Source organism: Chiloscyllium punctatum, chromosome 3 (assembly GCF_047496795.1).
Source record: "Chiloscyllium punctatum isolate Juve2018m chromosome 3, sChiPun1.3, whole genome shotgun sequence".
Taxonomy (NCBI): domain Eukaryota; kingdom Metazoa; phylum Chordata; class Chondrichthyes; order Orectolobiformes; family Hemiscylliidae; genus Chiloscyllium; species Chiloscyllium punctatum.
The window spans coordinates 59,154,120-59,178,039 of NC_092741.1; the positions used below are offsets into that span (position 1 = coordinate 59,154,120).

The window sequence follows — 23,920 nt, forward strand, 5'->3', positions numbered from 1 at the left end:
ACTCAGCCAATGAAAACTGGACACTTCCTAAGATGCAATAAGCCCATAAACTTGTTCAAAATCCGTATCCACACACATCCCCTTTATTCATAGATACATCAAATGAGGAGACAGGAGGTGGATTGGGATACAGCTTCTAAAAAGTGAGTGAATTCTTGGTATTACAGTTTTAAGATTTAAAGAAAATATGAACTAGCATGAAATCAAATAAGTGCCCAAACCAAAAGTTCTTTTAGAAACTCCCAGAAATGGTAAAGACAAGCATAATATCAAAAAGTGTCAAGCTGTTTCTTATTGACTAAAATAGATTACCTCACAGTTTAAATTAAAATGTTTCTCCTGGATATCATTAAGGATTGTAATTTACAATTAAACACTAAAAGTCCAAGTAAAAAGACAAAAACTCTCCAATTTTTAATTTCCTGTTTAGACCAACAGTCTGGAACAATTCTTCTCTGCTTACACAACGCAGAATTCTTTTATTTCTGATTCTTTTAATAATTTGGTCATTTCAAAAAATTAATCATCACAAAGAGTTTATCTATACATTTGTGGAACAGAAGTTACATTGTAACACACCAACACTGTCTTATTTTAAGGCACAGCACATCGTTTATGTATATTCTTCTTGTCAAGCTTTACAAAAAGTGACTATCCTCATAAAAGCATTACATTTTTGAATACAGCTGCTAACTTAGAGTAAGCTGTCACAGTAACTAAGTTACACAAACTGCAGGTCTAGATGTGATTGTCAATGTAGCCCAGTGCACCTTTAATGCAGGTTCAGCTTGGATAAGCAGACTAAAGTTTGCTAAAACACTGCATTATTGAGAACATCCAATGGCAAAGGAATGCCGTTGAACAACTTCATGCCGGATGCATTGGTAGCAGCTTCTTGCTTCTTAAAAGAACTAGTTCATTGTAAAAGCTGTTCAAGCATCCTGGGCATTGTATAATCACTTGAAGAGTTGTAAAATACACACAACTTGCACTTTATCTATAATGAACAATATTTCCTAAGACCAACATAGTTCCTTATGCAGAGTTTTAATGTACCAGTCACTGTTCAGCAGTTTGAATTCACAATAGCCTCACATGACAAATCATATCTCTTCATTTCTTAAGACAAATGTGGAAGCCAGAGGTGTTTCAGATCACAGAGGGAAACTTCATATACTCCTATGTAGGTTGTTAACATTGTATCTCTGGCTGTACTGCTCAAGGCAACTACAAGTATTCCAGTTCCAGTGCTTGATTCAAAGCCAACAGATCAGAGTGGCTCGATATCCTCCAGAATGGCATATTGTGCTACATGAATAAGAAAGAAAAACAAAAAAAGCCAGTATTAATAATAACTAAACCAATATTAAACACATGTTGATAAATAAACCTATCAATTTCAAAATGTTTCACCTCATATAAACAAAATGACAGCAGGTTGAGAACTTACTTTAGCTACTGATAATAATGATGTTTCATGCATCAAGGGAAGAAGCAGTAGAGAAGCTTGTTGATTTTGCCACAGTCACAGACTACATATAGATTTTGCAAAGACTACATGCTCCCTGGAAAAGGAGTTTCTCCGACAGGAGACCACACAGAATTTCTTAGGAACTTGGCCAAGACAATCACTGATCTTCAAGTGGTTCCCAAAGACAGTGAAAAGAATATTCTCCAGGGATACTGCCTGTTGCATGTATATATTGCCTTTAAGAGAGTTCACCAGTTCACGCCATGTACTGTGTGTCTAATGTTGTGACTCTGCCTGACAGTCTATTGTGGGTCTGCAAGCTACACATTCAGAAATTAGTCAGTTGGCTGTAAATGTCCGCTTCGTTATTTGTAATTACAAATTATGAACATGATGCTGCCTGTGGGTGTTCCCAGACTGGACCATTGAAACTCCTAGGATGCTTGTGGACTGGATAGAATTTTTAAAAATTCCAAATAGGTCCTCACAGAAACTTGTTGGGGCAGCTAGGATCCAGTGGGCATTGGATGTGACTGCCTCAGTTTTTGGTTGTGGGGATATGGGGTTACTGACATACCCACATCCAATTGAAACTGGGTGGGTAGGACATAACACTTGTCTACCTTAACTTATTTCCCTGATTGTGACACTGGAAGGTTTGGTACAAGGTATCTACAATGGTGCTGATATCCTCTGCATACTCCAAGGGCAGTGTAGTAGAAAGTAGGATCATGATTTCTATACAGCCTTCCCTCTTTAAAAGCACAGCCCAGGTAAAAGTGAAATTACAGTGATCCACTGCAGGCTGCTGGATACTTGGTCTTGAATACTCAATGAAAATCCATGTCATTTCAAGAAATGGACAGAACTCCTGGATTTAACAATGCCATCTAGATGTAGGATGTTGAAGTCAGGATAATAGCTGTGAAAGGCCTAGCCAGCGATGTCCACGTCCTGTGGCTGAACAGATTTTTTTTAAATATATAATTTTTATTAAGAAAAAATAGATTTTTAAATATTACAACAAATACAAAACAATATAATTCAAAACAGTACAAAACTAAACCCAAATAATAAAATAAATTCCCCAACCCACCCTCCTATACGAAAGTATAAACATATACAGAGAAGTATAAAATTTAAAAAAAACCTAAACTAGTTATCTAACTAACTAAATAAATACCTAACAACAAACAAATAGTAATAACTCAGCCCAGCCAAACAAAACACTCACACATTCACAGTTCCTCCTCCCTGGATATTGGACTCATGAAACACAATCGTTACAGCTATATAAAAGCCCTTGTTAGTGTGGCAGATAAATCTGTGTCCAGGTATTTCAAAAAGGGTTGCCATGTCTTGTAAAAATTCTCAGTTTTGTGATGTACCATGTTTGTGAGAAAATCCAGGGGAATATGCTCCATAACAATCTTCCACCAACCTGACAGGCCCAAGGGGGTTTCCTGATATCCAACCGAGCAAGATATTCTTCCTTGCACAGAATGTAAGAATATTGAAAAGTTTTGCCTTATGCGAGTCTGCAGGAAATACAATGGGTAGGCCCAAAAGGAGCGGAATAGGGTCCTTCTCCACCCCTACACCTAAAATCCTCTCCATTGCACCCACCACAGCACTCCAATATGTTTGAAGCCTGTCACAAGACCAAAGACAATGGGTAAGAGTGCCCGTGCAGACCTTGCACTTGGGACATGCTGAAGATACCCCTAGTTTAAATTTTGACAAACGGTCTGGGGCTAAGTGGACCTTGTGGAGAATCTTCAACAGTAAAGCATATGTCCTATTGCAAATTGATATCCTCTTTGCATTCTCTCAAATATCTTCCCATGCCTCTGAAGAAACCTCAACCCCCAGCTCTCTTTCCCACATCTTGCAGAGTCGATCAGACTCATCTGAGGTGGCACCCCCTAATTGGTGATATAGAGTACTGACAGAGATTGTACTCTTAGCCCTTAGTACCCCTATATCAGATTTGTAGGGATCAGTCAAAAGTGTGGTCCTTTTTTGAATAAAATCCCTAACTTGAAAAAATGAAAGAGGTCTCTATTAGATAACTCCATACTAACTGATTGAAGGACATCATTACATCTCCCTCAAATAAATCACCCATGTAAGATTTACCCCTAGCTGCCCAATGTTTAAATCCTGAATCTATCATACCTGGTTGAAAACTCGGCATACCCACTAAAGGCGTAAACAAAGATGTTTTGCCAATATTACCTTCCCTCTGCCGAATTGCCCTCCATGCTTTAACAGTATTGATGACTATTAGGTTATGGCAATATTCCCTAAATGTCCTCACCTTGTCCAAAAACAGCAAACTAGTAAAGGGGCACCTTTCCTGGGAGACTTTGATATCTAGCCATATTGAAAGGGGATCCACACAAACCCAATCACTTACGTAGGTCAAAAGCGAGCTTAATTGGTAATTTTTAATGTCCGGAAGGTCTACTCCCCCCAATCTGTGAGGCAACTGCAGTTTGGCTAATTTAATGAGGGGCCGTTTACGATGCCAGATAAAGGAGCTGAACCAACTGTTCAGTCTCCTGAGTGTTTGTTTATTGAAAATCAGGGGGAGCATCCATATAGGGTATAGCAAACGAGGGAGAATATTCATCTTAATAAGTGCTATCCGACCCAACCATGAGACTGGAAGTGCCTCCCATCTTTGGAGATCTTGTTTAATTTTTTCAAATAATTGAGTAAAATTGGCTTTGAACAGCCAATCCAGAACTGGAGTAATGAATATGCCCAAATACACAAAACCCCCCTGTGACCAACTCTTTCGTAAGACCACCCATAGGCATAGTCAATAGTTAATATTGTATAATATAGTAGTTAATATAGTATAAAATTAACATAGTTAATTTAGCAAAATTAATCTTATACCCTGAAAAAGTGCCAAACGCGTGAATGCATTGTATCAGGTAAGGCACTGAGACTGCTGGATTTGTCAAGAAAATTAGAAAATTATCTGCATACAGCAAGATCTTATGTAATTTTGACCCCACTTCTGGAACTGATATATTGAGATCCCCACGAATGGCCTTTGCCAACGTTTCACTCACCAACTTAAAAAGTAATGGTGAAAGGGGACAGCCCTGCCGGCTGCCCCTAGAAATATTAAAATTGCTTGATTGTACCCCATTGGTAATGACCGCAGTGAGGTACACTGTAGAGAACCTTTACCCATCTTATGAAAACTTCACCAGACCAAACCGGTCTAGAGTATAGAAAAAGTACGGCCACTCAACTCGGTCAAATGCCTTCTCTGCATCTAAAGAAATCACCAATCCCTGTATTGACTGCTGTTGGCATGCTTGAATTATGTTAAGCAGCCTCCTAACATTATTGGAGGATCTGCGACCCTTTAGGAAGCCTGTCTGATCCTCTTTAATAATAGAAGGTAACACAGTCTCCAGCCTTAACGCAAGAGCCTTAAAGAGGATTTTAAAGTCCACACTTAAGACCGAGATGGGCTTGTATGAAGCACAGTCTTCCGGGTCCTTCCCTTTTTTAAGGATAAGTGAAATATTGGCTTCTCTCAGAGATGGTGGGAGACAAACATGACTGTATGAATCATTAAACATATTCAGCATCAGGCCTGACAGTATACTTATAAATTCCTTATAGAATTCACTGGGAAGTCCATCAAGACCAGGCGCCTTTCCACTCTGAAGCTGCCTCAGAGCTTCCTGCACTTCTTGCTCTGATAATGGGGCATTGAGAAAGGACTGTTGTTTGGGAATCACACTCGGGAGCTTCAGATCTCTAAAAAATGATTCCATTTTGGCCTGCCCCTCCTCACAATTCTCAGACTGATATAACTTAGAGTAGAATCTCTGGAACGCCACATTAATCTTTTTAGAATCACACGTTAGGTTCCCAGACCCTTCCCTAATCGCTGTAATGGTTTGTGGGGCACTTCTCTTTCTGGCAAGGTATGCTAAGTATTTGCCTGGCTTGTCACCATGCTCGTATAACCTTTGCTTTGCAAATGCCAGCTCCTTCTTTGCTGTCTCCGTGAGCACGGAATTTAGTGCAGACTGCAGTGCCGTAATCCTCTGTAGTTTGACCAATGAGTCTGTCAAAATAGGCCTTCTTGGCTGCCTTCAACCGTGCTTCAAGGAGATGTTACTGCTCACCCTTCTGCCGCTTCCTACTTGTGGAATATGGAATAACTAACCCTCTGGCATAAGATTTGGCAGTTTCCCAGAGAACAGATGAGCTATCAACCGAGCCTATGTTGATGTCTAGGAATGCCCGAAGCTGAACAGATTTCAAAAATGCTACCTTAACAGAGCAAGTGGTCCTCCAGAATAATTATGGGCAGGGAATGAGTACGTGTCGCAAGGCAGTTAATGACTAAAGTCTGCCACCATGACATGGTAGTAGTGCCAGAAGAAATTTAAAAAACTAGGTGGTCAAAGTGAATGTTTAAATCTTCACATCACATATGACACCTACTATACCACACACCTCTAACACTGCTCAATGTGCCAAAATCAGACCACTACTTCAGCACAACACCTTGACACTCAGACCTTACTTCTAATATCCTAACACACCCACACACACACATTTCTGATAGAAGCAGAGTTCTGCAGCTGTTGGAAATTTAAAACAAACACAGAAAATGTTGAAGAAACTCAGCAGGTCTGGCAGCATCTGTGGAGACAGAAACAGAGCCAATGTTCCGAGTCTGATATGACTCTTCATCAGAACCGAAAGGAGTTGGACAATGCTTTTTTTTAGATACTTTGACAGATACATCTTTGAAGCATTCCAGCTTGTACTGTCCTCTCAATGATTGCATAAGCCCCCACAGGCAAACACAGTGACAGAGGATTGTGCAAGTTTGGAATCATTTCTTCAGAAGGGGGTGGAGTCGAGGTCATTGTATATTTTTAAGACAGTAGGTGGTCAGATTCTTGTTAGGCAAGGGAACCCAAGATTATTAAATGGGGTAACAATTAAAATGTTTCAAAGACATTTCAGTAAGTACATGAATAGGAAAGGTTTGGAGGGATATGAGCCAGGAGCAGGTAGGTGGGACTAGTTTATGATTATGTTTGGCATGGGCTGGTTGCACTGGAGGGTCTGTTTCAGTGCTGTATGACTCTATGGGAATGTTCCATCTAAGCTGCGTATAGTCATGCCAAGCTTCCATGTGCCATGATCAATGTTGGTGTGTGGATCATGGAATTGACTTCCAATTTGGAACTTCCTGGTGCACATGGACCTCAGAGGCCAACACAGCTGGAAAGAAAATTACAGCAAAGGCTGCTTGAGAGTGAATGGGAAAATGGAATTTTAAACATAGACAGATTAACCATGACTTTATTGAACAGTGGAGCAACTCAAGGAACCAAATGGCCTACTTCACCTCCTATTTTCTGTGGTGGTTACACTATCTGTACTTGTGTTGAGATACGCGGTACTTAAAGACAAACACAAGCAGAATTAGAATAATTAATCAATATCTTCAATCACTATCAACTCTCCATTCAACATCAAGCCATAACCAACAAGAAAAGCATCCATGAATATTGAGGTCCAAATCTTGTGCCTATTGCTAGATCCAGGAGTTCCATCTGCTGGGTCAGGATACAGGAATGAGCGAAAGGAGTATAGAGCCCATGAATTCTTTGCAAGAATCATTTGACCAGTTTTGTATCAGATTCATTCCCCCAATTAACTAAAACCCCTCTGGTTCACTATCATTCTTTCAGGAAGCAAATCTGTTATCCTTACCTGGCCTATATGCAACTCCAAACCCACAGCAATGCTGTTGACTCTTTACTGCCCTCTGAAATGACTTAGAGAGCCAATCAGTTTGAGGGCAAGTAGAATTTTGCAAAAATGCTGGTCTTACCAGTGATGCCCATATTGCAATGTAAGAATAATAATATTAAAAAATTCCCTGGCACCAAAGCAGTTAAATTGATATAAGATAAAATATGTAGCTTAATTAAAGTTTTCTTTTCAAAGTAATTAACATACAATTCTACATACATAGAGCCATCACCTTAAATGCACTTTTTCAGACTGATGAGGTCACAGCTAATCTGTTTCTGTTGTATATACAGGGTATCCCCGATTTACAAATGATTTATAAATGTTTGTACTGTTGAACATGCTCTCACACAAGAGTGTAATTTTAAAGACCTGACATACAAATATTTCCTCTACTTACGAACAGCTCCTTTATATTGTCCTGCATCGTGTTTCACTTTGCACACAAATTGACTTGTGAACAGACTCCAGAAAGGAACCGCTTTGCAACCCAGGGACTGTTTGTGCACAAAGTTGGAACATTTTAACTAGGCAGTTTCAACTCAATTCACTGCATCTCTGCATTCCATGCCCAGATATAAATGTAACAAGTGAAGGTGCTGCTTACAGTACAATCTATTCCATTCCATGTATAATAGCTCCTGATGAATTCATGCGTAAATGAGATATTCCAGATTTATTTGCAAGAGATTCCTTCTTCAGTGTTTGGAAGTTATTTTGGATATTTGTTAGCTACACATTCTATTGTTGACAGGTTTAGAAATCTTCCTTCAGTTAGGCCTCCCTTTTCCCCTCAGCCCTCCTGCAGTTTTCTTATTCCACCCCAGAAATCTTTCTCAGCCCTTTTTCCACTTTATTAACTTGTAGCCTCTTCCCCCATCTTCTGTTGCAGCCTCCTCCCCATCTCTTATAGCTCCTTTATCCACACCACTCCGACTTGCAGCCTCCTTCTCCCCAGCCACATTCCTGTTACAGCCTCCATTTGCTTCCCCCTTTGAATCCTCCTTATCTCAACCCAAACTCTTCCAAAGCCACCTCCTCCTTTGGGTGGCACCTGCTTTTCAATCCAGCAAATGGAACTCTTGGATCTGGCAGAAGGCCTGACATTCAGTTGATAGCAACTCTTGGGGCAGCACACCATGTTCTCGAGGACCTAGCGAGTGGACTCAGCTCACTCTCTATCAGAGCCAGCTGTCACCCCCAAACCTTGGCTTGCTGATATTTGCGCTTTCTTCAGCACCATTCACGAATCCATTGTTTCTGAAGTAGTTAGTCCACCATGTTCAAATTAAACAAGATCTTCATAAAGGAATAATGGTCAGCAATCCCTACAGTATGGAAAGATGCTATTTGGCTCTTTGAGTTCCTACTGACTCTCCAAAGGGCATTCCACCCAGACCCACCCCCTACCCTTTCTTATAACACAGGTACTTATGGAAAGTACAAATTGGATTAGCTAATTTTTTCTATATTATTTACATACGGTTGTATAAAGGTGTTGTGTTAAGATCATTGGTTTGGACCTTTATTAGTGATATATTTCAGAGGTCTTCAAAAAGATGTATCTGTGATGGATGAATTATAAGCAGATCATGTGTCCATGTTGGGGGAAGAATGTGTTCTGTTCAGCCATTTTGAACTCACACCATGCTGTCCTGCTCCCTCTCTCCAGATGCAACTGGTTTCTACCTTTCTTTTACTTCCACCTCCTCCTGAGGTGGCCTCCATATCTAAAGAGGGTGTTGCTGTTGCCTGACCTGCTGTGCTTTTCCAGCACCACTCTAATCTTGACACACCTACTGTGTTGCCTAGAGGAAATGATATACACCATAAACTTGGAAACCCTCTCAAACGTATTTATTCATGATTCCCACTGAATCAAGGTAAAATCTGTTATAGTAGATACCACATTTCCTGTGTGACTCCATGGTTCTTGCATGGAGCGATGATGTTGGTGGGTGAATCAATGAGCCAAGCAATGAAGGTGCATCCTTCATCTCAAAGAAGTCTGTTGAGTGTCAGGGAGACCCAAAAATGGTGCTTATTGCAAAGATAAAAGCAAGTTGGTCTGTGAGCATAGTAGACACTCACCAATACCAAATGTTACACAATGACTGATAGCTCTTGTAGTTGCAGCATCATTCTCTGTTGTGATGAAGGGCCTGCCAAGCTCTGTGTGCATTCAACACTTCTTGAGATCAACAGGTAGCCTGCTATCCTGGAGAACTCACTAAGCTCTCTAAGAACCCTGATCCTCTATCCTCAGGGAAAAGAGAAATCCTTTATCACCTCCCTGATATTTCTACGGAAGGCAAACTGCAAAATGTTCCTAATATTGCCAGCTGCAGTCTGGAAGGCACTACAATTTCGTTCCTAATTTTTCAGCCATAGTCTCACTCTAGAAGCTTGACGTGATTCATGACAAAGCTTCAGTAGGGACCCCATCACCTATTTAAACATTCAGCCTCTCTACAATTCTCACTGCAGTGTGTACCATCTACAAGCTACACAGCAACAATGTTAACTTCCTCCTATCTGTCCAGTCACTATCACAAATATCAACAAGCTGTTCTCAAGGAGAAATTGGCCAGTACATATGCAGCGATTACTTTGCTCATCCACTCCTGAAAGCACAAGCACTAACCAGCAAGGTGGCCCTGACCTCGGAATACTTAAAGTGCTACTCATGGTCTCCCTTCCTTATGGGAAAGAGAACCATTTAGACTTAATTGTCATAGAGTCATACAGCATGGAAATAGACCCTTTGGTCCAACTACTCCATGCAACCATGTTCCCAAACTAAACTAGTCCCACCTTTCTGTGTTTGGCCCATATCCCTCCAAACCTTTCCAATTCATGTACTTATCTAAATGTCTTTCAAATGCTGTAACTCTACTTGTATTCAGTCTACACACGGACCACTCTCTGTGTAAAAAAAGTTTCCCTCATGTCTTTTTCAAATCTCCCTCCTCTCACCTTAAAAATATACCCCCTAGTTTTGAACTCCCCCACCTTAGGGAAAAGACCTTTGCTATTCATCTCATTTTTGCCCCTCATGGTTTTATAAACCTCTATAAAGTCACCCCTCAACCTCCTATGCTCCACTGAGAAAAATCACAGCCTATTTTTATAGCGCAATCCTGCATTACTGGCAATATCCTGGTAAATCGTTTCTGAACCCTCTCCAATTTAATAGTATCCTTACTGTAACAGGGCAACCCAGAACTGCACACAGTATTCCAGAAGAATGTCCTGTACACAGATAGTAGTTGCAGTAGGACAGCAGCCCTCTCCATGACTTGTTATTCTAAGTTGTTGTGAAGGAAGTAACAGAATTTTGTCATTGTGCCTGCTCTTGGTAAAGCAAAACCTCCAGATGCCTTGCTTTTGGCTGATTACATGATAAGAGTAAGTTCTTGGAAGACCCTTTCAGGCTTAGAACATAGAACATACAACATTACAGTGCAGTACAGGCCCTTTGGCCCTCGATGTTGCGCCAATCTGTGGAACCAATCTGAAGCCCATCTCTCCTATGCCTTTCCATTTTTATCCATATGTCTATCCAATGACCATTTAAATGCTTTTAAACTTGGCAAGTTTACTACTGTTGCAGGAAATGAGTTCCATGCCCCTACTACTCTCTGAGTAAAGAAACTACCTCTGCTCTCAATATCTATCATCCCTCAATTTAAAGCTATGTCCTCTCGTGCTAGCCATCGCCATCCGAGGAAAAATGCTCTCACTGTCCACCCTATCTAACCCTCTGATTATCAGGTATGTCTCATACTTTTCCTTGTATATATGTTTTTCCTTTCTCCTCACAAAGTTTCCTTTCTCTACCTCCTCCTTTGTTTATTATGATCATGCTGCAGAGTAAGAGACACTGCAACTACTGTCCACGTACTTAGGCAAGATTATATAACTGTCTTAGTTTTTCTGCATCTCACCACAACGCTTCTACCAACATTTTGTGTCACAGATAGACAGGGTGGTTAAGAAGGCATTAATCCATCATAGCTCAGACATTTGAGTGTAGGAGTTAGTAAGTCATGTTGAGGTTGCACAGGACATTGGTGAGACCTCTTCTGGAATATTATGTACAGTTCTGGTTGCCCTGTTACAGTAAAGATACTATTAAATTGGAGAGGGTTCAGAAACAATTTACCAGGATATTGCCAGTAATGGAGGACGGAACAATAAAAATAGGCTGCGATTTTTCTCACTGGAGTGTAGAAGGTTGAGGGGTCACTTTATGGATTAGATTAGAATCCCTACAGTATGAAAACAGGTCCTTCGGCCCAACAAGTCCACACTGACCCTCTGAAGTGTAACCCACCCAGACCCATTCCCCTATCCTATATTTACCCCAGACTAATGCACTTAACACTACGGACAATTTAGCATGGCCAATTCACCTGACCTGCACATCTTTGGATTGTGGGAGGAAACAGGAGCACCCGGAGGAAACCCACGCAGACACGGGGAGAATGTGCAAATTCCACACAGATAGTTGCCCGAGGTTGAAATCGAACCTGGGTCCCTAGTGCTGTGAGGCAGCTTTATAAAATCATGAGGGGCAAAAATAAGGTGAACAGCAAAAGGTTTTCCCTAAGGTGGGGGAGTTCAAAACTTGGAAGTATATTTTTAAGGTGAGAGGAGGGAGATTTGAAAAGGACATGAGGGACAACTGTTTTACATAGAGTGTGGTTAGTATGTAGAATGAACTGCCGGAGTAAGTGGTGGATGCAGGTAGAGTTACAAGGTTTAAAAGACATTTGGATAAGTGCATGAATTGGAAAGGTTTGGAGGGATATGGGCCAAACACAGAAAGGTGGGACTAGTTTAGTTTGGGAACATGGTTGCATGGAGTAGCTGGACCAAAGGGTCTATTTCCATGCTGTATGACTCTATGACAATTAAGTCAAAATGGTTCCCATAAGGAAGGGAGACCATGAGTAGCACTTTAAGTATTCCAAGGTCAGGGCCACCTTGCTTGCTAATGCTTGTGCTTTCAGGAGTGGATAAGTAAAGCAATCGCTGCATATGTACTGGCCAATTTCCCCTTTAGAACAGCTTGTTGATATTTGTGATGGTGACTGGACTGATAGGGGGAAGTTAACATTGTTGCTGTGTAGCTTGTAGGTGGTACGCACTGCAGTGAGAATGGTAGAGAGACTGAATGTTTAAATAGGTGATGGGGTCCCTACTGAAGCTTTGTTGTGAATCATGTCAAGCTTCTTGAGTGAGGCTGTGTCTGAAAAATTAGGAATGAAATTGCTCTTCTCCTTGCCCCAGCATAAAATTATGTTCACCATCTTGGACTTAACTGTTCTCCCTAAATCTAATCTCCAGTACCATTCCTGGTATGTACACCACATTAGAACAAACCAATAAAGCTGGTGCACTAATATTGCATGTTCCTTCTTTGATATGGGCAAAGGCCAAAATTTTGGAGAGATACAATTTCTGTATTCCTGTTTCAAATCTGCGCACCTCAACAGTTTTATTAATTATGAAACAAATTAAATACTTCTTGGTAAAAATGGAGATTAATATCTATGGAAAATGAAGGTGCAGATAAGCCACAAATGTATGACTATTCCTGAAACCGTGAATTATATAATAGAAATATGGAGAGTGTTTAAATGATTTTGTGGTATTTTCCTAAGTTTGTAGGAGTCAGATGTATTTAAATATGTAGCATAAGTTTCTGAATCTTGACTGACTTTATGGGGGCGGGGATGAATGGTGGGAAAGATACAAAGATTCATTAATTCCCTCTTGGCTTAAAGGACAGGAAAAACAGTTTATAAACTTTACAGAATTTTCAACACTCCAGCTGTGGTGGCTTATCCTTGTCAATCAGACATAGGGCAATGTGGACTCAGGATTGAAATGAAAATCAAATGGAACTGAGTTTAACTGAGAGACCACGTCTGGCAGCATCACCCCTTGGAGGTATCAAGTGCAATTCCTTACTACACAGTGAAGTTTTAAACCAGAACTCTCCAGACTGATCAGTGAGTGACAGCAAAGTCAGACTGGGATGCCTGGAACCCCAAAAGATATAATCTCTGTGTTGATTAATTTTTTAAAAATTGTAATGACATTAAAAGACTTGTATGTCCCCACTCGCTAACCCCAAACCTACTCATTAAGAAGAAAGGCATAACTTGTGGCCGGCACGGTGGCACAGTGGTTAGCACTGCTGCCTCACAGCGCCGGAGATCTGAGTTCAATTCCCGCCTCAGGCGACTGACTACTGTGTGGAGTTTGCACGTTCTCCCTGTGTCTGCGTGGGTTTCCTCCGGGTGCTCCGGTTTCCTCCCACAGTCCAAAGATGTGCAGGTCAGGTGAATTGGCCATGCTAAATTGCCCGTAGTGTTAGGTAAGGGGTAAATGTAGAGGTAGGGTGGTTTGCGCTTCGGCGGGTCGGTGTGGACTTGTTGGGCCGAAGGGCCTGTTTCCACACTGTAATGTAATCTAAAAAAAGCCACATTCTGCTCTTAAGTATCTGCCAGTTTGAATTTACAACCAGTTGGGAGGATGTTTACAAGAATAGCTTGATTTTCTTTCACTGTCTCTGGTGAGGTACCTCAGGCTCTGGCCAACCATCACCTCATGAGTTTACCCAAGATTGGAATGTCTCTGTGTGAGCTGCTGCAAGAGTAATTTACTAAGACACTGCAATCTCGTTCCCCACCCTCCAGAGCAACAACCCCCCCCATCCCTTTTTTTCTGTGCTTCCTTCAATGATGAAACCCGTGAAAGGAGGGGTCTACTATAGCAAATCAGGTATGACAATCCGCAACATTCCTTCATTAATCCCATTTTAGAAAGATTTCACTGTTTAATTCATTTACAACAGATGATGTTTTATTCCCAGCTGCAATTTCACAAGTTTTTTTTGAGAAATACTGCAGGGAGGAAAAAAATATTTTTGTAGATCAGCAAAAGTTTTGGGTTCAGAAACTGTTGTATTTTTAAATTATGTTAAGGAGTGTCACTGCTTATTCAGTATGATATTCCAATTTTTCTTACTGTTAATCCTGTATCTGACAGAGCTGAGGTAGCTAATGAAAGAAGACTATTAATGGATTTAATGCATGGAATAATTATTTAGTCTCTTTTGGATCATTAATTTTATTTCATCTTCTGTTGCTAATCATAAATCAAAATGGTATTCCCTGTTTTGATCGCTGAGGATGCTGGTTGGAAGTTTTCAGTGAATATGATGCACACCTACATGAAAATCATTAGAAACTGGAGAAAGTGCTTCAAAACAATAGTTACAAACTATGCTTTGCTACTATTTCAGAAAGCAGACATAAGCCCCTAGCTTGGTAATATGAGGAACTTCTACATATAAAACCCCCTAAGGAGTTATAGTATTGACTAATGGGCATAACAAATGGAAAGGCAGCTGAATTGAAAAATAGAATTCAGGTTTTTAATCTTGCTATCAAATATGTCATCTTTTTATATATATCCGTGATATTAATTACAATCTCCAGCGCAAATGTTATATTGCTGCGCTCTGAACAGCAAGCTGACATTTGCAAAAAGCATCACACAATAATCTGAATTCCCTGTATGAGGCCCATTCCCTGCACTCATTAAACAGATGTAATTATACCCATAGTAGTGCAGTAATGGGTTTATTTAGCTTATCTCAAATTCAACCATGGAAAATCATGAATTGAATTCAATTCATCTGCTAATTTGTGGGCTGGCATGAGAAACAATGATCATGAAAGGTGACATGTTGCCATGAAAACCCAACTGGTTCACTAATATTCTTCAGTGAAGCCAACATGCCAATCTACTCTGTCTGACTACATGTGATTTAGCTCTATGCAATTGACCTTCAGGGCATTCTGAAGTCCTGGAAAGCCACTTGAACATCATCATTATATCCAGCTGTGAGCAACAAATGTGGTTTTACCATTGCTCACACACCAAGAACATGAAGAAATTGTGAAGAAGGGTCTGGACTGTTTTCATGTTTTCTATTAGTCAGGCAACGTGCCAATTCTAAAGCCCTGAGGGTCATTTAATGGCTCAAAATTTTCATCTTCAAATAGGCGAGCTAATTGTGGGGCTCGTCCAATAGTGGCATCCATGGCTGCTGGTAGAATTTAGATTTAATTATTAACATCTGGCATTGATAACTAGTCTCAGTAATGATGACTATCAAACTCCCATTGTCATAAAACACCATCATGTTCACTCATTTCTTTTATAGAATAATTATCGAATCCCTACAGTGCAGAAGCAGGTCATTCGACCCATTGAGTCTGTACTGATCCTCTGAAGAGCATTCCACCCAAACCTACCCCTCTACCCTATCCCTGTAACTTTGCTTTTCTTTTGGCTAATCCACCAAACCTACACATACCTGGTCACTTTGGGCAATTTAGCATGGCCAATCCATCCACATTTAGACTGTGGGGGAAACCGGAGCAACCCAGAGGAAACCTACACAGGCATGGGGAAAAAGTGCAAACTCCACTTAGGGAAAGGAATCTGCTCTTATAACCGGGTCTGATCTAAGTATGATTCTAGACCCACCAAAACGCGGTTTACTCTGAAAGGGCTGAGCAACCCATTCAGCTCAAGGGCAATTAGAGATGGACAAAAATGCACATATAGACAGAAATACCTACATTCCACGCAAGAATATCAAATTTACTTTTAAGTGTTGAATTTAAGCCTTTCCTGTCCTTTATACTTTGAACTAAGGTGAACAAAATATTTACGCATTGTCAATGGGAGTGATGCCTCTATCGCCCATTTTTACAAGTAGGAGCAGCTAGTACTTTATATCTCGACATCCATTTTCGCAGTTGGTACATGCATTTCAAGCAATATGAATATGATTGGTCTACAGTAAAACAATGAATTATCCAAGCCAAAGAAAAAAATGTCTCTCACTTCCTATTGCAAAAGCACATCCAAAACAAATTCTGGACATGTGCATGTCATGAGTTTGGAATTTTCTGGCACTATTACCAGGTCATTAACTTCAAGAAATGTAAAATTGGATTAGACTAGAGTTCCAAAGTGTCCCTCAGATAATCTATTTCTCTGCAGCCACCAACATTCAAATGTTAGCAGGAGTCCAATTTATTAAAGCAACAGTCCATTCTATTTAAACTTAATTGCACAATTCATTCCAAAAGAGCAGGGAATAATCAGTCAGGATATTGACTATATTTCATGGATGCAACATCATTCACTGCCAGGACTGTACAATATATTTTCAAATCTGTATTTCCAGCGGAAGAAATGAGCCAACAGTTCTTTTCTCTTCCTTTTTAACTGCTCCAGACTGTCAAAATGGGGTAACTTTCCTGATCTATTGTATTATTTAAATATTAACTGAGCACACATTAAGATTCTAGCCATCCAAAGCAGGCATTAGGATTTAAATTTGTTTGCCTTTATTTATAAATGTAGAATCAAAGCTAGACAGCAGCGTGTGACCCAACTGGATAGCTGAGGCTGGCCCCACATCGGGCCTTATTGACAATAATTAGACAAGCCCCCACAGTTAATTTACCGATTTGTAGATGAAGAATTTCGAGACATGAGGGTCACTGACAGCAGCCTGATAACCCAAGCCAGGTTTTGGACAAAACACCACGTACATGTTTAACAGGGAAGGTTTTAGAAAGATTAAAGAAAACTTTCTTTATTAGGCCCTGAAGAATCCTGATCAGAGCAGGGATTAGTCTCTGTTCAGCTCATTTTGTTTAGTTCATTCATGTGTTGTGGATGCCACCAGCAATGATTTTCTTGGACATTTCGAACAGACCTCACCAAGGCATTCAGTCACCTTCGAAGATATACAGAATGGTTTGGTATCCCGTTGCAGTGTGTCATTAAGAGTTAAACATTGCCATGAGTCTGGGGTCACATGTAGACCAGACCAACTCAAGCTAGCACCTTTTCTTCCCGACAAGACATTTTTCTAGCAGATGGAATTTTACAACTAACCACCAGTTTCATGGTCAATATTACTCATAGAATGATTTATTCCAAATGTACTTCATCAATTGAACTTAAATTTCCAAGCTGCTGCAGTAGATTTGAACTTATATCCCTGAAACATTAGACTAGACTCAAGCTTACCAGGTAAAAACAATGACTGCAGATGCTGGAAACCAGATTCTGGATTAGTGGTGCTGGAAGAGCACAGCAGTTCAGGCAGCATCCGAGGAGCAAGCTTACCAGTCCAGTAAAATAAAATTACATGAAATAGGTACTGAAGTAGGCAATAAAGCCCATCAAACTAACTCCACAATTTAATAAGATTTGACTTAACTCCACATTTCTGCATGTCTCCCATAAGAAATCAAAAATGTGTCTTGAACTTATCCAATGACCTAGACTCCATTGCTTTCTGGGGAAGAGAATTTGAAAGACTTCAAGAGAAGAAATTTATCTTCATCTCCACCTTAAATTAGAGGCCTCTTATTTTTACATTGTGCTCCTGGTTCTCGATTCCTTCACCAGAGGAAACATCCTTTCTGCACCCATGCTGTCAAACACCCTCAAAATCTTAGGTGTTTCAATAGGCTCACCCCTCACTTTCTAAACTCTAATGACTATAAGACTATAAGACGTAAGCCCAAACTGTTCAACCTTCCTCAGAAAATAACATTTACTTCAGGAATCAGTGAAATTAATATTTGCTGAACTATTTCGAAAGCAAGATCCCTGTGGCACTCTATATTTTATAGTTTATCAACCTGAAAGTGACTCATTTTTCTAGAGTTTCTGATTCCTGTGGGTTAGCCAATTCTCTACCCATGCTAAAATGCCAACACCAAGACTATGAGCTCGTACTTTGTGCAATAACATTTTACCTGACATCTTTATTTGTGAAGACCTTTTGGAAATCCAAATACACAACATCTAGTGATTCCCTTCTTGTTAAATCTCCAAAAAAATTCATAAATGTAGCAAACATAATTTCTCTTTCACCAAACCTTGTTGACCTGTTGATTTTATTATGACATTCTAAAAACCCTGCTTCTACCTCCTTAATAATGGATTCCAGCATTTACCCAATGTCAAATATTACACTAACTGGGCCATACTTTGGTGCTTTTTGTCCCACTCTTTCCTTGAACAGTGGTATCACATTTGTAGGTTTCCAATCGACTGGGACTTTCTGGAATTTAGAGAATTTTGAAAGATTACAACCAATGCTTCCTCTAACTCTGCATCATTTCATTTAGGACCATAAAGTTCAAGCCATCAGGATTTGTCAGGCTTCAGTTCCATTATTTTTTTCAAATATATTTATAATGTCCATGAATATTTTCAGTTCCTTTGCTTCTTTTAGCCTCTGCTTTTCTAGTTTTTCATGGATATGGTTTCTGCCTCTACTGTGAAGATAGATACAAAATACTTGTTCAAAGCTCCTGCCAGTTCCTTGATTCCTATGATTAATACCCTTGTTTCAGCCTCTAAAGAACAATTGCATATTTTTGCTTCCTTTTTAAATTTACTTTTAAGTTTTTACTTTTTAAAAAGTTTTCTTGATAATTTTCACTCTTACTCCAATTTATTCCTTACTATTTTTTAGTCATGTTTTGCTGATTTCTAATTATCCCAACCTTCTTTCCAGGACAGTACATCCTTTTGTCAATTTGATATCATGCTTAATGTCATTCATCAGTCATGATGGTTCATCCTTCTCATAGGGTCTTTCTTTCTCAATAGAATATATCTTTGAAGAGAGTTATGAAATATCTCCTTCAATGTGTACCGCTGCTTCTTTACTATATTACCTTGAACATATTTTGCAATTCGGCTTTAGTCAACAATGCCTTCATGCTTTTTAAATTAACTATATTTATGTTTGAGACACTAGTTTCAGCTTAGTGCAAACAAATTATTATTCAAGTGTAATCTCATTGCTGGATTATGGAACATTGTTGAATTCTCAAGTAAAACAAGGCCACCTTGTGTTTACAAATGCTTTATAAAGGAGACAGATTACTATGTTTAGAATTGTTTTATTAGTTACCTTACATAGCTCAAGATTTTAAAGTAGTTAATCTATTACATTATGATCACTCTTAATTAGAAGATTTCTTGCTATGAGTTCATTACTTAATCCTTTCTCATTGCATATTACCAGATCCAAAATAGCCTGTTCTCTTGCTAGTTCCAGAACATATTGTTTTAAGAAACTCTCCCAAAACACTCTATAAACTCACTCTTCAGACTGTCTTTGCCAACTTGATTTGTCCCATCTACAGACAATTAAAATCTCCCATGATTATTGCCATATCTTCGTTGGACCCCCATTATTTATTGTTTTATACTGCACTGTACAGTGTAAGTATGTCAGGCAGTTGTAAACCACTCCCACCAGTGAAATATCTATTTTCTATTCCTTACCTCCAACCAAAATGATTCTACATTTTGATTCTCTGATCCAAGTTCATTTCTCACTACTAGAATGTCATGGGTGAGACTATGAAAGTCCTTCTGTACAGGAAGCATGAATAGCTAGGGACTAAATTCTCCTTTCATTTCCCTTTTCCATTCTTCCTGTATTCCTGAAATATCAAATATCCTTGAATAATGGTCCTGCGCTGCTTGACTGAGCTGTCTGGGAAGGATTTGCAGACAGTTACACCTTTCACAAGGATATGAACATTATTGCCCTTTCACTGTGGCAGAAACATGGTTGATATTTCCAGTCTGTGGGAAAACATTTCAGAGCTCGGTTGCAGGACGGCATTTGCAGTGGCGAGGTGCCCAGTGTGGACTCATGGTGGCGTTGGAGGTGGGTTGGGCCCAGTATGGGACCCATCAGCACTGGAGGTAGCTGGATTGAAGTGGTCGCCCTGCCCAGACTCATGGTGACGGCAGCGTTGGTGGAGGTGGGATGGCGCCGAAGAACAGCGAGTCGTTTCCAGCGGTGATGGCTTGGCGAAGGGACTCGAAGGGTCTCAGCATCGGGGTGGAGAAGCCTATCACTACCTGCAGACCTACCCTCCACTATTACCTTGTCGTTTTTCTTTTAAGTTTTCAAACCTCATTTATACAATTTCTTATCCATTTAGTTCAAAACTAAAGATACAGCACTACAGATATAATTTACCAGTCCACTGGTTTCAGCAATAGTTAGGCGAAGGCTGTTTCAAAGGTAGAGCTCCCTCCTTCCCCCAATACTGATGCCAATATCCCATGAATCTAAACCTACTTTTCCACCCATGAGCCTCTGATCGTATTTATCCTACAGCAGTTTGATCATGGGCCACATAATAATGGAGATATTATCACCATTATGTTCAGCTCTCTAATTTAGTTTTTCTGGATGCTCATACTCACTCAATTCCCTCTTTCTTAGTTAAGAAGAACTGCCACTTCAGTGCACTTCTAGTTTTACCTATAACATTGGTACCCACATGGACCAAGACAACTGGATCTTTTCATTCCCATTTAGTGTTTCTCTCCAGCCTCGGAAGATGTCCTTCATCCTAGCATGGGGCAAGCTACACAGCCTGCAGGACTGATGTTTTGGGCTGGAGAGGACAGTGTCTCTCTTCCCAACTTTATATTCCTTTTTGCTCCCCCCATTTGAATAGCCCACTGTACCATGATGCAGTGGTGAACATGCTCATCCTCCCTGCAGTCCCTGCTCTGATCCAACTGTGAGAACATTAAATCTTTGGAACAACTGCAAAGACTGAGGCTACTCCATTGTCACCTATGGATCACCATATTTGTCACTCTTACAGTTACATCCTCATAGGGCTCCTCGGATGCTGCCCGACCTGCTGTGCTTTTCCAGCATCACTCTGATCTAAACTCCAGTTACACCCTCATGTCCATTCTGTTACTGTACCACCTCAAAGAAACATTACCAGAGGATTTTAGAGAGGAACTTACAGCAGCAGAGGACACGTGTAAAATGTTTCAATCTAATTTTGGATTGGACATTTTTCAGGCACTATTGTACAGCATGTGTTTTGCTGCTGTAATTTTGTCTCATTCTGCCTGTTTAACAGGAAAACCAAAGTCCAGTCTGTTTTTCATCAGAACATTGACATGAATTGAAAATTGAATGAAATAAATAGACCAGACTTTGATCCATGTTTTTCCACTGGAATCTTATAATTTGTCTCATTGCAATGACTGCTAATTCAAATGAGATAAGCAGGACCTCATTGATTATTATGCTATCCAAACCTTCCATCAGTAACTGGTTAAAACAAAACACATCCAAGACCATCTAAATCAACATATAGTGAATGGATTAGCAACTGGGCCTCTAGGTACTGAGCAATTAATCTTCAAATTATCAGTCAACTTTAATCTGCATTAAAGTTTTAGTCCTTAGAAGATCTTCTCTGATACATGGTCCTGTGGGTTGCAGATTTAAAATATTAAGAAATTCTAATGTTTATATTTGCATAATTAACATGTTTTCATCCAAAAGATGACTGTGGATGTTGCATTTTGTAATGTCATTGTGTAAATTTTCTAATGATATAATCCTTGACAAAAAACACATCACAATTGGTACTTAAAGCATGCAGAAACCTTTTTTGATCCATGAAAGGTCATATAAAGGGACACACACCATTTCTTAAAAACCATGCAAGAAAGGAAAGCAGTTAACCACCACCTTAAAATTAAGATCAAATCTATTATCTAATAAGGTTCATTTAATTAATTCTACTTCACAAAGTGACTTTTTCAGAGTGCTGTCTCATCATGCTCTAAAGCTAATACATTAATGCACACTTGGAAAAATCTTTTCCAACATCACATAAATTCAAACAAAGCAAAGCCCAGAATAATAGATCTAAATGGTGCACCAACAATATTTAGCAGACTTGTTACCTTTTTTGCTGCCTGTTCTTCTTCTACACCATCCCCAATAACAACATATACTACTTTTCTGCCAAACCTTTGCATAATTCGTTCAAAGCAACTTTCTTTGCCTGGAAGATAAATGAGGAAGAGTTCAGGGTGAATTTACCTGAGTAGCGGCATGCTCTTCATCTCGGGCATCTCCAATGACAACATAAGTAACTTTAGTGCCAAATTTGGACACTATACGCTGAAAACAGCTTTCTTTGCCTGAAAAACAATGCATGGCTCAGCCTTTCAATTTGTTTTACTATACTGCATATCATTAAAATCTGCCTTTTGGGAACATGCTCAAATTACCTTTGGGCAAAAAACTAAGAATGATAGGTTATGATATCCTCTATTCATTTGAATACAGACAGCTGTTTTAGGTTTCATCTTCCTCAAACCAAAATTAATGGTGTAGCTCAGTCTGTCACCTGTCACTATTTTATCACTTCCCGAATAGATCAACAGATTGTTTGAAGACATATCTTTTCCCCATTAAGGATCTTCGATCCAATTGTTAACTGCGTGTAGGCTGACAGTTTTAAAAGCTGGGGTTCTCAATGTTCCAAATTTTCCTATTTACTTTTTCTCCTTCTACCTACAGGACCTGAATCATGCTGGTGCACAAATGCTGTCAATGGATTTTTTTTGTGTCTAAATGGTTATTCTCCTTTGTGGAGAGACAGTAAATGCTGGTAGGGAGCTGCGTGACAGTTGGTTCCTGTTTTCAGCTGGCATTGACACACCAGAGATGAAATTAGCTTTTGATCATAGTGCATTTTGGGCAATAGTGAATCAACATCCCATTTTACACCAGCCAACTTTCATTTCAGTTCACCTTATAATACCCAAAACGCTACAGCATGCCAGGGCCACTGGTAGAAATATGATAACAGGTCTCAGGAAGTGGTGGTGAAGACTCTTGAATTTTTTGAATGCAAGTAGTGATTCTTATAACAAGTACCTCTTCCCTCTAATTTAGGCAAACATTATCCGTAGTTTCACTTGGTAGCATTCTCATGGAATAGCAGTAATAACCTCTCGATGTTTCTGTATTGGAAGAATTTCTTAAGGTTGAATTTGGTTTCCACAATACTCTTGCTTTAAATTCCACGTTTACTTTTTGAGCACTTTTTTTGGGAGGTCAGTACATAGGTTTCTTTAGGTGCTTTTGTGGAAAGAATGTTGGCCTCCAAGATTGGACTTTGTTGCATTGGAGTTCATGTTTCTTATCCATTAAATTGTGCCACAAGGTTCAATTTCTCCCCTGACTTGTTTCACTTTGAAGACTTGATAGAGTTTAACTTCTTTTAATATTGTCTTATTAATCTTTAAAAACAATTTTAAAATGCATAATACTAATGTTTAATATGCAAGGATCCTGCAAACTCAGTATGTTCCACTGGAGTAACAACCAAACAATTTCACATCAATTTCTCACACAGTTATAGTGTTATGCTTAGCTCAGTTGGTTGGACAGCTGGTTTGTGATGCAAAGTAACATCAACAGTTTGAGGAACTCTCCTTCTCAACTTATCCCCGTGCCTGAGGCATGGTGACTATCAGGTCAAACTACCACCAGTCATCTCTCTCTAATGAGTAAGCAGCTCTGTGATCTGGTAAGACTGTGGTGACTATACCTTTACCTTAGTGTTTGAAACATAGTAGAAATTCACATGCAGTTTCGGTGAAAGCAACTTGGGTCTCACACCAGTGAGCTCTATGTAAATAAGAGCAATTACA

The 23,920-nt window shown here is 39.7% G+C and overlaps 1 protein-coding gene across 25 annotated transcripts in view; it reads right to left on the minus strand.

The window, feature by feature from the left end:
- Positions 1 to 389: 389 nt before the first annotated feature.
- eya4 (EYA transcriptional coactivator and phosphatase 4) overlaps positions 390 to 23,920 on the minus strand; it is a 621,540-nt gene continuing 598,009 nt past the window's right edge. For 21 of the 25 annotated variants that reach the window (XM_072553780.1, XM_072553791.1, XM_072553781.1 and 18 more), the window contains 2 exons: positions 22,160 to 22,260; positions 390 to 1,308 (listed from right to left, as the gene is read on the minus strand). In XM_072553780.1, coding sequence (XP_072409881.1) covers positions 1,228 to 1,308; positions 22,160 to 22,260 — 182 coding nt within the window. In that variant the 3' untranslated portion in view covers positions 390 to 1,227. Of the gene's footprint in view, positions 1,309 to 22,159; positions 22,261 to 22,298; positions 22,400 to 23,920 lie in introns of all 25 variants that reach the window. The other 4 variants (XM_072553807.1, XM_072553800.1, XM_072553797.1 and 1 more) reach the window with 1 other exon arrangement.